Genomic DNA, 16,277 nt, shown 5'->3' with positions numbered 1-16,277 from the left:
GAGAGTGTCGTGGCAAAATTCCAACTTTTGTTATGCACATGCACTGTATGAGCCTTAAACCTGTAAACTTCCAACTGTCTGTTTGGAGGTCTTGTAAGAAGAAGCTGGTATTTTTCCACTCTGCCTCTGTTCAACTTAGTCACACGGTCAAGAGAAAGAGCCTCTGAGAGTGGCTACAGTGTCTCAGTCTATCCTGTTCTTCTCATATCTTTCAAGGGCACGGCTGTGTGGAGATATGAGGTGGGCAGTGGCTGGCTTGAACAGAGAGGAGTAACAGAACTAATGTTATCACTTGTTTGTGCGCTATGACCCGATGCACATAACCAGAAGATGAACCCAAGGTGGCTTGTGATGCCCTGAGCTGCCGGGTAGGGGTGGAACCAGCCATGACTAAGCATTTATAGGTCTACTATATAAGATCTCTGTCTCTTTCTGTATGTCGGAGCTCTCGGTCCAACACTCAAGAGTGTGGGGTCGACCAGCCTCATTATTGCAATAATTAATCGATATCAAACAAAGATTGATTGTTTGAAGAAATGACAAAGTCTCTCTCACTTGATTAGAATTTCCACCACAAGGGTCATTAAAGTTACATCTTGCAGCCTTACAATGTACTAAAAATCAAACATACAGCCCAACGTTTGTAGAACAACTAAAGTTACACTAATAACTCTAAATTAAGCATATAGGAGTACCTACTTCTTTGGTAACCACTCAACACCGAATAGCCGCATGTTCACACTCCCTCAAATCGTTTAGAGAAATTATCCTTTCTATTTTATTAAGCTTTGTTCAATTGTATTCTTCATACTACTTCATATACTAAATAATATAAAATAATGCCACGGAATTCTAAGCAAATCTAGTCTGCTACGTGAACTAGTGTAGCCCACAGCAATATGGCATAGTCAGATCAGGACCTAAAATAAAGACAACTCAGAGTATGCTATTATGTTCTTCTGAAATAGACATGTTTCTTTAGACCTGTCTAAAATAAATAACATATTTATTGTGAAGGTGTAGGCTATTTTACATGGATTATACTTTTTTTTATGTAGATGTTCCAAAGGTCTGCATCAGTGGCTTGTAGGCTATGTGTGGAAGCCAGGAGATGCTAAATGTGTTTATGTTAATTTCGGTCAATTACCGTGAGACCTGCAGTTATTTCAATATACATTTTTGTATCCCTCATTCATTGAAGTGTTTCCATTATTTTGTCAGTTACCTGTACATTAATATCCAGGGGTGCAACTTTTGTTTTAGAAGTGGGGGGCATAATTATACTTTTTTTGTTATCCAGTCGGATAAACACTCCAAACAGCCTACCCGACCACTCGGAGGCGTCCGCATGGTCCTAAAGCACACCGTTATCATATTTTGTATCACAGTCCTCTGTAGCTCAGCTGGTAGAGCACGGCGCTTGTAACGCCAAGGTAGTGGGTTCGATCCCCGGGACCACCCATACACAAAAATGTATGCACGCATGACTGTAAGTCGCTTTGGATAAAAGCGTCTGCTAAATGGCATATTATTATTATATTATAAAACTGGGGGGGACAAAAATGCAATTTCAGAATGTAGGGGACATGTCCCCCACGTCCCCAGTGAAAGTTGTGCACCTGTTAATATCTTATTGCCTATTGAAACCTTACTCGTAACATTATTGTCCTTTACTTTAGTTGAAAAATATGCTAAAACATTGTCGCTCTCATCTGAATTTCCTTGCTCCGCTACTGCAGGTTGCCGTTTATTGAGATGACTTATGTACTGGAGGCAGCTCTGCAGGTTAGTCACTAGCTGGCACAGCCACAAAGTCATAAAATCGGATTTTAAACCTAAGCCTAACTTTAACCACACTGCAAACTTTATGCCTAACCTTAAATACATTTTTATTTTTAGGAATTTTTACTATATATAGCCAATTTTGACTTTGCAGCTGGCCCAACTATTGGAAATCTCTCAGCCCAAACAATGTCAACCTGCTCTGTGCAGCTACTAGGGAAGAGTGGGGGAATTGTTTGAAAGTTGCGCACTCACTATCACTGCGTAAAATGGTCTGTTCCGAGTGTGTACATTTAAGTCAAAATAATGTTAATGATAAGAAGTAGAAGCTTAGTATTGAGAAGACATGATAAAAACATAGCTTGACCAGTCTTGATTAGTCGGCTCTGGAAGGTCATGGATCCACACACATGCTAATATCTCCTTTCAACTTGTCTATCCTCATACCACGCCCCAGTTCAGCTCAGCAGGCAATCTACTCCAAACATTTAGTTAGTAGGCCTATAACGTACAGTTATGAATATAACTACTGTTCCCTGAAGAAGGGAACGAGGTATAACCTACTATGGGGAGTCAGTGACCAATCACATTCACCTGAAGAAAACTGAAATCATGCCCAACGGGCCAATGGATGTCAAGCCCGCCCTCGGAAGCCCAGCCTTCCTAGCTATAATACCAGGGCTCGCAATAATTTCCTCAATTCAGTACCGCTCTTCAGCGAGCCCAAATTCCCTGACAGCGCAAGGCCAAAATATGTTATACCTCGTTACCTCCTTCAGGGAACAGTAGTTATATTCATAACTGTACGTTCCCTTTTAGTCTGTCACTCTGTATAACATACTATGGGGACATACAATCATGCCCCAAGCCGGCTCAGAAGGTACCGAACTAGGAGGCTCACGGTAGCCCAAGCACACACAGGTTCCACCGGCTCCAAAAAGGGGTTGGCGGGCACTGGAACATGCTGTCGTACACATTGATCCAGAGCATCCCAAACATGCTCAATGGGTGACATGTCTTGTGAGTATGCAGGCCATGGAAAAACTGGGACATTTTCAGCTTCTAGGAATTGTGTACAGATCCTTGCGACATGGGGCTCTGCATTAACATGCTGAAACTTGAGGTGATGGCGGCGGATGAATGGCACGATAAGGATCTCGTCACGGTATCTCGGTATCTCTGTGCATTCAAATTGCAATTGTGTTCATTGTCCATAGCTTATGCCTGCCCATACCATAACCCCACCACCACCGTGAGGCACTCTGTTCACAGCTTTGAGATCAGCAAACCGCTTGCCCACACGACGCCATCTGCCATCTGCCCGGAACAGTTGAAACTGGGATTTATCCATGAAGATCACACTTCTCCCTGGTGAGGACGTTGAGCATGCAGATGAGCTTCCCTGAGACGGTTTCTCACAGTTTGTGCAGAAATTCTACGGTTATGCAAACCCCACAGTTTCATCAGCTGTCCGGGTGGCTGGTCTCAGACGATCCCGCAGGTGTTGAAGCCGGATGTGGAGGTCCTTGGCTGGCGTGGTTACACGTGGTCTGCGGATGTGAGGCCAGTTGGACATACTTCCAAATTCTCTAAAATGACGTTGGAGGTGGCTTATGGTAGAGAAATTAACATTCAATACTCTGGCAACAGCTCTGGTGGACATTCCTGCAGTCAGCATACCAATTGCACGCTCCCTCAAAACTTGAGACATCTGTGGCATTGTGTTGTGTGACAAATCTGCACATTTTAGAGTGGCCTTTTATAATCCCCAGCACAAGGTGCACCTGTATAATGATCATGCTGTTTAATCAGCTTCTTGATATGCCACACCTGTCAGGTGGATGGATTATCTTGGCAAAGGAGAAATGTTCACTAACAGGGATGTAAACAAATTTGTGCACACAATTTGAGAGAAATTAGCTTTTTGTCCATAAGCTTTTTGTTTCAGCTCATGAAACATTTATATTTACACCACACTGACTCCTCAGATGCAGCTGCAAATCGGTATTAGACTGAAAGAGAGAGAAATAAGTCGTCGGACACCCCAGACAGAGCAAATAAACAGGACATATAAAAGTGAAGGCGGTGTCGCCAGAGACAGGTTAGTTTATAAATGTAAACCAACGCATACATTTTAAATACAGTTTTGAAAAATGTAGACTTGTTCCACAGATTTTAGTGTTTTCTTTTTCAGCTTTGAGATTCCAGTGTTCAAGATAGTTTGTTTTTTGGGCAAAATAAGTTAGTGTTCTGTCATTTCACAGGCTCTGGCCAGTCTGCATTTTTAATAACCTCCCCCCCACCGGCGCTCCCCTGAGTTTGAGGACCTGATCGCATCAATAGACTGGAGAAGAAGGGCCAAGTGGGCTTATGGGAAGAAAAAGTGTCATCAGAACGAAAACCAGAGCAACCATCCACGTCTACCGCAGCCTTACCCAGAACATCTGATGTGCAATAGACCACAGACAATTACCTGCACCTTAGAGACTATTTTCACTGACTCTTCACATCTGCTTCTCAAGAGTCTTTTTGCACCAACTCCCACTCACTCACCCACCCTTACCTATATACAGAACATTACCCTCTTCTTTTTACTTCTCTTCATTACTTATAGTTATTATAGTTATTAAAAATAAATGTCTTGATATTGTGTATTTTTGTATAAATGTTTATGGCATTGTTGAGGAGAGCTTGCAATTTAAAAAAAATGTTTTGTTCATTACTTATTTTTTGGAAGGGGGTTTGGGAATATTTATTTTAACTTATTTCTTATGTTGTACACTTCTTTTTATATATTTTTATTTAATTAGAGATGTTGTATTTTATAATTTGTTTGACTTTTTTTTTTTTTTGGGGGGGGGGCATTACAGTGCAATTGTACATTTTGTACAATTTAATTGAACTTATTTCACTACTTTTTTTTCTTTTTTTTTGTACTTATGTCTTGGCATATCTTGTAAACTTATTTGTATAATTTTTGATCTAATAAGAGATGTTGTATTTCATCATTTGACTTTTGAGCACTTGTTCTTGTTTGTTTTGGTGGGGGGGTGTCTGTGACAATAAAGGAAGGGAATGGAGGGGGCTGTAACAATGGTGAGGTGTGAGGTTCAGGATAACGTAATGGCATGTCTCAGGCTGAACACATTGGCAGTCAGGATCTCTAGATTCCAACGAGTGCATCGCAGTGTTAACTGTGCCACCAGAGATCCTGGTTCGAATCCAGGCTCTGTCGCAGCCGGCCGCGACCGGGAGACCCATGGGGCGGCGCACAATTGGCCCAGCGTCGTCCAGGGTAGGGGAGGGAATGGCCGGCAGGGATGTAGCTCAGTTGATAGAGCATGGCGTTTGCAACGCCAGGGTTGTGGGTTTGATTCCCACGGGGGGCCAGTATAAAAAAATAAAAAAAATAAAAAATAAAAAGATCTATTCACTAACTGTAAGTCGCTCTGGATAAGAGCGTCTGCTAAATGACTAAAATGTAAATGTAAATGTTAAGACCCCATGGTTCCCCTTATCCAACAGTCGGTGGAGAAAAAAGCTTTTGAGTGTTCAGAGATAAAACACCTAAGTTCTTCCGACTGGCATGGAAGTGCCTAGAGTCTTCAGAGGTGTAAGGATAATTAGGAGTCTGAAACTAGGGTATTTTGGTGCAGTGTATTAGTAAGGGCAGACCGAGGAAGCTGTTATATATTTTGTATTTGTATCTATTATTTAGAGACCCGTTTGGGTTAGTGATAATTTGTAGAGTGGCTCTTTATTTTCCCTCAGCATGCATTTTGTCACCATTCTGAATGTCTAAAGAATCCATATGTTCTTCTGAAATATGAACACAGAAATACTGGGCATTTTGAACTCTTATTATGGTGGCGATTTGACACAATTACAATCATGGTCTTGAATTAGATTTGCATTGCTTGGTCTTGACTCGGTCTTGGCCCCCTCGCCCCCCTCGCGGTCTTGGTCTTTCAGCCACTACTGAAAAACAAGTGTGGTGTCCTAGAGACCCAGACTATGTCTATGGCGAAGACCTAGGCTGCATCATAAAAATGGCACCCTATTCCCATTGGGCTCTGGTTAAAAGTAGTATACTATATAGGGAAAATACTGCCATTTGGGACGCACACCTAGACTCTGTATGGTGGCATATTTCAATAAGTGGATTGGGGTACCAAGACTGTTAAAACAGATCTTTCTGGAATAAAAATTCGTAATTTGCAACTGGCAGAGAGGCAATACATTTACCAAAATTGGCAAATTGAGCAAGGGATGACAGTTTGGAATTTATCATTTATAAAATTCAAAACTGCAAATGCTTAAGTGGATGTGGGAGAATCAGGCATATTGAAATGTAAACAGCCAAATAGGAAACGTTCAGGCATCGTTAATTAACCACTTGGCAACACTTTTAATGCGTTGTATCAAACAATGAACACTCCTTTTGTTAGAGCTCTATCAGTATGCAGAGTGACTGAACGTTATAAGACACACATTGCAAGGTGCTATTGAACTTCAGTCTTCTGTGGGTGACTACTGAGCTAAAGGATGTGTCTAGCAGTTCCCTTAATCATCAACTCACTGTTCTTGGCAGTGCACTATAATTGTGGAGTTGTTGTGGCTAAATAGAGGGAGGGCAAAGATAGTAGTTAGGAGGAGAAAGAGAGAGAGGGAAAAGAAGCAAAAGAGGGGACCAGAGAGCGATAGAGAGAGAGATTTAATAGCAGCATCAACATAAATACTCTCGTCTTTGCTTACCTCATTGACAAACACCCAGTGACTGTCCTTGGAAGCCAGGTTGGTTTCAACAGCCTGCAAAGAAAGAGAGCGAGGAAGAGAGAAAGAAAGAGGTTACCATACTGCAAGTGAACAGCTAAGACTGTGGAGGGAACAGGCAGATTGAGGGCAGAAGACTTGGATGTATTGCCATTGTTTCCATCCAACAGAACCCATGTAAAATCCTCTACAGTCTTGTCATTATCCAATTATACAAGGAACAAACATAACACCCACGTGGCTTGGCAAACCATGGTGGACAGACAGCATTGGGTCCATGCAAGGCTAACAGCTAAAGACCCTCCAAAAATCCATCAACCGGACTGGAGCTGAAATCTGTCAAGAACTGAGCTCAGAATGTTCACAGAGAATGACTCAACTATGAAAATAGTGTTGTTAAAATGTCCTTTGTTGTTCTCCTGGTGGTACTGCCTTTCCCACAATCCATTGTGTTGGCAGCCCATTCCAGCTGAAAAGTGTACCACAAGCCTTTTGTAGCTTATGTAGTGCCAAAATGTTTTAGCACCTAACATCCTAGCCTTTTGAAATACTATAATTGCTCAGTGTAAGCCTACATTTGACATCACATTGCTTGCTTGGGCCTATGCCATATGTGGTAATCACAACAGAGACTTTCTTGTAGTACAGTAAAAATTGTTTTTTTAAATGCCATTTGCAGAAAGAAAGGCCTGCACATGGTTTAACCCTTACCCTCCCATACTGTTTTCATGCTCACATATAAAACATTCTGTTTGTACAGTGTCCGTATTAGAAAATCTTAGCACATTTACGTTGCGTTATAGAGAACAAAGAAGATACATGTGCAGCATCTGCCAGCTGAGGAGCCCTATACAAAAGTTATGGATCACCCCGTGTGATCCTCCTGTCCTGAGGTTGGTTAGGCCTGCCAGATGTTCTCAAATGGCTTCTCATTTGCCTCCGTTACCATAAGATGGCTGTTACGTATGTAAACACTTCTTTGGGTTCATGTTGACCATAAATATTTAGTGTCCTCTCATAGAATGTCACTATGTAGGCTACACCGCATTAATAATTATGTTGACTGCTCTAATGTGGCTAGTTTGTTATAATCACATGGAGGTGTGACATGGCTAGTAGTCAATTAGTTAACATGGGTTTGTATGCAATTATTAATCAATCATTGGTTGTACTGTCAAATGAGGCAACTTTGATTCATATCCTATGTATTAAACCACAACATTGAACCAGACAGAGCTCAGAGGTTCCAGACCTCATAGACCTCATGGAGATATCGAAGTCCTTCCTGATCAAATCTCCATCATCGTTCAACCTTTAAGCATTTGATTACCTGCTCAAGTACCTGTCTAAACAGAATCGGATCTCATTCTCAATGGATCCAAATACTTACCCATAAGACAGACCTCCATATAGGTCTATTATAGTGAATCAGTAGGTTTGATTCACCGTATGACATTTCAGAGGAAAGCGAAAGGTGGAAAGCATGATGTGCATAAGAAGTGTAGCAGGGATAATTGAGAGCATGTCACCGCTTCTAGATATCCCCTGAACAGCCCAACCAGGTCCTGCCACCATCTATTTAGTCCTATGAGTCATCATAACCTTTCCTCACCCTATAGCCTCTAGTCTAGCCGCATATAATGCTGCACATGATCGCACATGTCCCCAAAAGCAGATTGTATTTATGTGTGGCCCATCCCCTCTGTCCATTGTGTGATGTGGTTTAAGGTGGTTTGTGGGGACGTGAGGTGGTTTGCGGGTACATGATGAGTAATCTTTGAGGCTACACTGCCCATCAGAGGTGCTGCTGATGACTCTAGGCTTACTTGGTCAGTTTGGTCCCTGACTGAGCCACTGAGTCATAACACTGACGTAACACGTCATACTATATTTATTTTATTCATAGGGAGAAGAGAAAGGACACTACTGCGTTGTTGGGGATTATGGTGAGTGAAGTTAATATGAATGTGAAATGTAGTGTGGCTGATCAAAATATGTGTACATTTCAATTTTAATTTGCGTGGAAATCACTGTGAAAATCCTCATGTCATTCAAATGCGGAGCAAAATGGATATCTAGAAAACCCAATAACCAGAAAGTACAACACCTTAACCCCTCCCTGCTCTGTCCAATCTTGGTCTGTGTCCCAAATGGCACCCTCTTCCCTATATAGTGCAGTATGTAGGGAAAAGGGTGCCATTTGGGACACAATCCTGAGATCTGAGATCTCCAGCATGGGGTTCTTGATAGTGGCACTGGGCAAAGTGGGTGTTGGCATGGCTGGTCACCACTTGGGCAGCAGCAGTTGATGGGTGGTAATGTTGAGTGTGGTTCAGAAGGCCTCCAGGGAGGTTGGCAGAGTGGATGGGACCGGGTAGATCTGACCGCCTTTAACGAGGTAGGGACTGAATGGAGACCACTGAGGGGGGACCTGGGTTGAGGCACTGGGGAGAAATTGCTATTAATACAGTGAGAAGGGTCTGACCATAGAGAACCTATAATTCCATATATATTCTGTGTGTTATTCTATGAGTCAGGCCAGGCTACTCTGTTCAGTTCAACCAGTAATTTCTCTACACAAATGAAACGTGCATAGATAGACTAGTTAAAGCAATATTGTGCACTTAGCTTCGCTGCTATCTGGAACATGAGGAAATGACACAATCAATGTAATCAATTCGGTAATAAAACAATTAAACATGTTGAACACATTCTAAAAAAAAACGTTTCTTTCACATCCTATTTGTCTCTTTTTTCAAGCTAAAGAAATCAATACATGCAAGGTTTGCTGGCCTCAAACTAAAACACAGAAGTCTACCTAAGTGAGAATATTTTTTTTAATCATTGTCAGGTCAGGGGGACTATCAAGACAGTATGCAAATGTTCCTTATGCAAACAGTGTGTGGGTGGTGGAAGTTGAAAGCTAGGGTGGAAATCCCATCAGGGAATCTGTGTCTCTAGAAATCGGTGATAGGATAATTGAACTCTGCATCCAATCAATGTGTCTTGGCAACCGCCTCACCAGGAATATAGAACAGCCTTCCTCCATTTCACAAAGAGACTCATCCTGATTGTATATAAATTACAAAAAGCAATTAAGACACTGCTTTGAGGAGGATGTATTTCAGGGAGAATCTGATTGCTTAACATATAGGCTACATGTGAAGAATACACACCAATTAACTGGAAAAACTAGCATACTTTGATGTTACCGATGTCGGATCTTATTTGACTCCTTTCGTCGCAGGAGGAAAATAATCCTGCAGCAGGAGGATTTGAATATCTGAATAGATATTTATAATCGTCACCAGGGGGCAGCTGGAAGCGGTGTTTGTATACAATGCACACTGTACCTACATTGTACCTTATGTAGGCTATGTGCAGGCTACAACGCGTCTCATGTGAATTCTTATGTGAATTATAATACATTTACTTTATTTGTAGGGGGTAGAATACATTATTTTGGTTGCCTCAATGCCGTGTGGTCTTGCGGTTACAGCCATTGAACCCAAAACACATATGCCAGAGTCGGCCCACTGCCCTTTGACCCATGGATGAACTTCTATTGTCTATGTATTAATTCTGCGTGGTTACAGGGTTAAAACAGAAACAACTCAAAGGTTAACAGTTTAGGCATTAATTCTGAGTGCTTAAGGTTAAGGCTATGGTTTATTAAAACGATGCGCCTATGTATCATCAGTATTCATAGTATTCTTATGAATACAATAAAATGGTCTAAGCAGCGCGCTCTGGCTCCGAGCATCATGAGTGCTGGGTGATATAAAGACCAGCCTGAGCCTACATTAGCTCAATTCGTAGAGCATGGTGCTTGCAACGCCAGGGTTGTGGGTTCGATTCCCACGGGGGGCCAGTATGAAACATTTATGCACTCACTAACTGTAAGTCGCTCTGGATAAGAGCGTCTGCTAAATGACTAAAATGTAAATGTAAGTTAATTGCATTTATTTCAATGTTTTCAATAAGTACAATGTTTTACTGAGTTACAGTTCATATAAGGAAATCAGTCAATGAAATAAATTAATTAGGCCCTAATCTATGGATTTCACATGACTGGGAATACAAATATGCATCTGTTGGTCACAAATACCTTTAAAAAAGGTAGGGGAGTGGATCAGAAAACCAGTCAGTATCTGGTGTGGCCACCATTTGCCTCATGCAGCGGGACACATCACCTTCGCATAGAGTTGATCAGGCTGTTGATTGTGGCCTGTGGAATGATGTGCCATCCTATTCAATGGCTGTGAGAAGTTGCTGGATATTGGCGGGAACTGGTACACGCTGTCGTACACATCAATCCAGAGCATCCCAAACATGCTCAATGGGTGATATATCTGGTGAGTATGCAGGCCATGGAAGAACTGGGACATTTTCAGCTTCCAGGAATTGTGTACAGATCTTTGCGACATGGGGCCGTGCATTATCATGCTGAAACATGAGATGATGGGGCAGGATGACTGGCACAACAATGTGCCTCAGGATCTCGTCACGGTATTTCTGTGCATTCAGATTGCCATCAATAAAATGCAATTGTGTTCATTGTCCGTAGCTTATGCCCACCGCTACCATGGGGCCCTCTATTCACAAAGTTGACATCAGCAAACCGCTCGCCCACACAACGCCATACACGCTGTCTGCCATCAGCCCGGTTGAAACCGGGATTCATCCGTGAAGAGCACACTTCTCCAGTGTGCCAGTGGACATTGAAGGTGAGAATTTTCCCACTGAAGTCGGTTACGACACCAAACTGCAGTCAGGTCAAGACCCTGGTGAGGACGATGAGCACGCAGATGAGCTTCCCTGAGATGGTTTCTGACAGTTTGTGCAGAAATTCTTCGATTGTGCAAACCCACAGTTTCATCAGCTGTCTGGGTGGCTGGTCTCAGACCATCCCGCAAGTGAAGAAGCTGGATGTGGAGGTCCTGGGCTGGCGTTGTTACACGTGGTCTGCGGTTGTGAAGCCGGTTGGACGTACTGCCAAATTTTCTAAAACGATGTTGGAGGTGGTTTATGGTAGAAAAATGAACATTTAATTATCTGGCAACAGCGCTGGTGGACATTCCTGCAGTCAGCATGCCAATTGCATGCTCACTCAAAACTTGAGACATCTGTGGCATTTTGTTGTGTGACAAAAATCCACATTTTAGCGTGGCCTTTTATTGTCCCCAGCACAAAGTGCACCTGTGTAATGATCATGCTGTTTAATCGGCTTCTTGATATGCCACACCTGTCAGGTGGATGGATTATTTTGGCAAAGGAGAAATGCTCACTAACAGGGATGTAAACAAATTTGTACACAACATTTGAGAGAAATAAGCTTTTTGTGCATCCATACTGGAGAACAGTTTATCGTTCTACAGTAGGCCTACATCTGTCAATCAATTGATGGCCCAAATCAGCTCATCGGCTCTGCCAGGGAACACACAAATATCAGATCCAACCATAATTTCAAGGGATTAGAAATACAGGGCTTAAAAACAAAGGTGTCATTGTACGCTGATGATTCATGTTTTCTTTTAAATCCACAACTTGAATCCCTCCACAGCCTCATAGAGGATCTAGATACATTTTCTAACCTCTCTAGATTACAACCAAATTATGATAAATGCACTATATAATACGTATGGGATCACAAAGAAATACAATTTTTACATTACCGTGTAGTTTACCAATAAAATGGTCTGATGGTGATGTGGATATACTCGGTATACATATCCCAAAATAAATAAATGATCTCACTCCGATAAATTTGAATAGAAAGTTAGCAAAAATAGATAAGATATTGCTACCATGGAAAGGTGAATACCTGTCTATTTGTGGAAAAAGCACCCTGATTAACTCTTTAGTATTATCCCAGTTTACCTATTTGCTTATAGTTATGCCTACACCTAGCAAACTGCCGTTTTATGGACTCTTAACCAACCGTGCTATTTTGTGTGTTTTTTCGCATTGTTTGTATTTATTTTGTACATAATGTTGCTGCTACCGTCTCTTATGACCGAAAAGAGCTTCTGGACATCAGAACAGCGATTACTCATCCTTGAACTGGACAAATAATTTTTCTTTAATGAGTCGGACGAGAGGGATTTGCACCAAACACCTGACAGGGCCCTCATCCCCGTCATTCGCAGTAGAAAGAAAAGGAGATATCGCGGAAGGAGATCGGGGTGCCTGGTAAGGAGCTGGCGACGAGTGACTAATCTGCCTTTGCCATCGATACTATTGGCCAATTTACAATCGCTTGATAATAAAGTGGACGAACTACAAACATGTATATCCTACCAATGGGACATTAAAAACTGTAATATCTTTTGTTTCACCGAGTCGTGGCTGATCGAAGAATGAATAACATACAGCTGGCGGGTTATACACTGTATCGGCAGGATAGAACAGCAGCCTCTGGTAAGAAAAGGGTGGTGTTCTATGTATATTTGTAAACAACAGCTGGTGCACGATATCTAAGGAAGTCTCAAGGTTTTGCTCGCCTGAGGTAGAGTATCTCATGATAAGCTGTAGAACACCCTATCTACCAAGAGAGTTTTCATCTATATTCTTCGTAGCTGTCTATTTACCACCACAAACCGATGCCGGCACTAAGACGGCACTCAATGAACTGTATACGGCCATAAGAAACAGGAAAACGCTCATCCAGAGGCGGCGCTCCTAGTGGCCGGGGAGTTTAATGCAGGGAAACTTACAATCGTTTTACCTAATTTCTACCAGCATGTTAAATGTGCAACCAGAGGGGGAAAAAACTTAGACCACCTTTACTCCACACACAGAGACGCGTACAAAGCTCTCCCTCGCCCTCCATTTGGCAAATCTGACCATAATTCTATCCTCCTGATTCCTGCTTACAAGTAAAAAACTAAAGCAGGAAGCACCAGTGACTCCGTCAATAAAAAAGTGGTCAGATGAAGCAGATGCTAAGCTACAGGACTGTTTTGCTAGCACAGACTGGAATATGTTCCGGCATTCTTCCGATGGCATTGAGAAGTACACCACATCAGTCACTGGCTTCATCAACAAGTATATCGATGACGTCGTCCCCACAGTGACTGTACGTACCCCAACCAGAAGCCATGGATTACAGGCAACATCCGCACTGAGCTAAAGGGTAGAGATGCTGCTTTCAAGGAGCGGGACTCTAACCCGGAAGCTTATAAGAAATCCCGCTATGCCCTCCAATGAACCATCAAACAGGAAAAGCGTCAATACAGGACTAAGATCGAATCGTACTACACCGGCTCCGACGCTCGTCGGATGAGGCAGGGCTTGCAAACGATTACAGACTACAAAGGGAAGCACAGCCACGAGCTGCCCAGTGACATGAGCCTATCAAACGAGCAAAATTACTTCTATGCTCGCTTCGAGGCAAGTAACACTGAAACATGCATGAGAGCATCAGCTGTTCCGGACGACTGTGTGATCAGGCTCTCCATAGCCGATGTGAGTAAGACCTTTAAACAGGTCAACATTCACAAGGCCGCAGGGCCAGACGGATTACCAGGACGTGTACTCCGAGTATACGCTGACCAACTGGCAAGTGTCTTCACTGACATTTGCAACCTCTCCCTGTCTGAGTCTGTAATACCAATATATTTCAATCAAACCACCATAGTCCCTCTGCCGAAGAACACTAAGGTAACCTGCCTAAATGACTACCGACCCATAGCACTCACGTCTGTACCCATGAAGTGCTTTGAAAGGCTGGTCATGGCTGACATCAACACCATTATCCCAGAAACCCTAGACCCACTCCAATTTGAATACCGCCCCAACGGATCCACAGATGATGCAATCTCTATTGCACTCCACACTGCCCTTTCACACCTGGACAAAAGGAACACCTATGTGAGAATGCTATTCATTGACTACAGCTCAGCATTCAACACCATAGTGCCCTCAAAGCTCATCACTAAGCTAAGGACCCTGGGACTAAACACCTCCCTCTGCAACTGGATCCTGGACTTCCTGATGGGCCGACCCAGGAGGAAGGGTAGATAACAACACATCCGCCACGCTAATCCTCAACACGGGGGCCCCTCAGTGGTGCGTGCTCAGTCCCCTCCTCTACTCCCTGTTCACTCATGACTGCATGACCAGGCACGACTCCAACACCATCATTAAGTTTGCCGATGACACAACAGTGGTAGGCCTGATCACCGACAACGACAAGACAGCCTATAGGGAGGAGGTCAGAGACCATGGCCGTGTTGTGCCAGGACAACAACCTCTCCCTCAACGTAATCAAATCAAAGGAGATGATTGTGGACTACAGGAAAAAGAAGAGGACCGAGCACGCCCCCATTTTCATCGACGGGGCTGTAGTGGAGCAGGTTGAGAGCTTCAAGTTCCTTGGTGTCCACATCACCAACAAACTAACATGGTCCAAGCACACCAAGACAGTTGTGAAGAGGGCATGACAAAACCTATTCCCCCTAAGTAGACTGAAAATATTTGGCATGGGTCCTCAGATCCTGAAAAGGTTCTAATGCTGCACCATCGAGAGCATCCTGACTGGTTGCATCACTGCCTGATATGGCAACTGCTCGGCCTCCGACCGCAAGGCACTACAGAGGGTAGTGTGCACAGCCCAGTACATCACTGGGGCCAAGCTTCCTGCCATCCAGGACCTCTATACCAGGCGGTGTCAGAGGAAGGCCCTATAAATTGTCAAAAACTCCAGCCACCCTAGTCATAGACTGTTCTCTCTGCTACTGCATTGTACCGGAGTGCCAAGTCTAGGTCCAAGAGGCTTCTAAACACTTTCTACCCCAAGCCATAAGACTCCATAAGACTCCTGAACATCTAATCAAATGGCTACCCAGACTATTTGCATTGTGTTTTTGCCTTTTCTCTTGTGCCACTCTTGTGCCACAAACATGTTCTAGTATGTAACTATTTACAAACATTTCCTGTACTCTGTATTGCACTACGGTTATGTACAGAGAGACCCTGCAGCTCTTGTCAACCCATCTTATTCTTAGGATGGCTATTCATTAACTTGCTCTTGTAGCAGATGGACATGTTGCTCCAATTAGAGACTAATATCAGCTATGTGTGTGCATGTGTGTTTACACACGTGCGTGTGTGTGTGTGTGTGTGTATGTGTATACAGTGAGGAAAAAAAGTATTTTATCCCCTGCTGATTTTGTACGTTTGCCCACTGACAAAGACATGATCAGTCTATAATTTTAATGGTAGGTTTATTTGAACAGTGAGAGACAGAATAACAACAAAAAAAAACAGAAAAATGCATGTCAAAAATGTTATAAATTGATTTACATTTTAATGAGGGAAATAAGTATTTGACCCCCTCTCAATCAGAAAGATTTCTGGCTCCCAGGTGTCTTTTATACAGGTAACGAGCTGAGATTAGGAGCACACTCTTAAAGGGAGTGCTCCTAATCTCAGCTTGTTACCTGTATAAAAGACACCTGTCCACAGAATGGCCCCGTCCATCGTCCCTTTGATGCGGTGAAGTTGTCCTGTCCCCTTAGCAGAAAAACACCCCCAAAGCATAATGTTTCCACCTCCATGTTTGACGGTGGGGATGGTGTTCTTGGGGTCATAGGCAGCATTCCTCCTCCTCCAAACACAGCGAGTTGAGTTGATGCCAAAGCGCTCGATTTTGGTCTCATCTGACCACAAAACTTTCACCCAGTTCTCCTCTGAATCATTCAGATGTTCATTGGCAAACT

At 43.0% G+C, this 16,277-nt stretch overlaps 1 protein-coding gene across 1 annotated transcript in view; it reads right to left on the bottom strand.

Annotated features, from left to right (window-relative positions):
• LOC121547303 (glutamate receptor ionotropic, delta-1) overlaps window positions 1–16,277 on the bottom strand; it is a 509,157-nt gene that overhangs the window by 97,700 nt on the left and 395,180 nt on the right. The window contains exon 5 of the mRNA XM_041858495.2: window positions 6,538–6,591. Within this exon, the coding sequence (XP_041714429.1) occupies window positions 6,538–6,591 (54 nt within the window). The remainder of the gene's footprint in view (window positions 1–6,537; window positions 6,592–16,277) is intronic.

Source organism: Coregonus clupeaformis, chromosome 31 (genome assembly GCF_020615455.1).
Source record: "Coregonus clupeaformis isolate EN_2021a chromosome 31, ASM2061545v1, whole genome shotgun sequence".
Lineage (NCBI taxonomy): Eukaryota > Metazoa > Chordata > Actinopteri > Salmoniformes > Salmonidae > Coregonus > Coregonus clupeaformis.
This window is presented reverse-complemented; position numbering and strand designations above follow the sequence as displayed.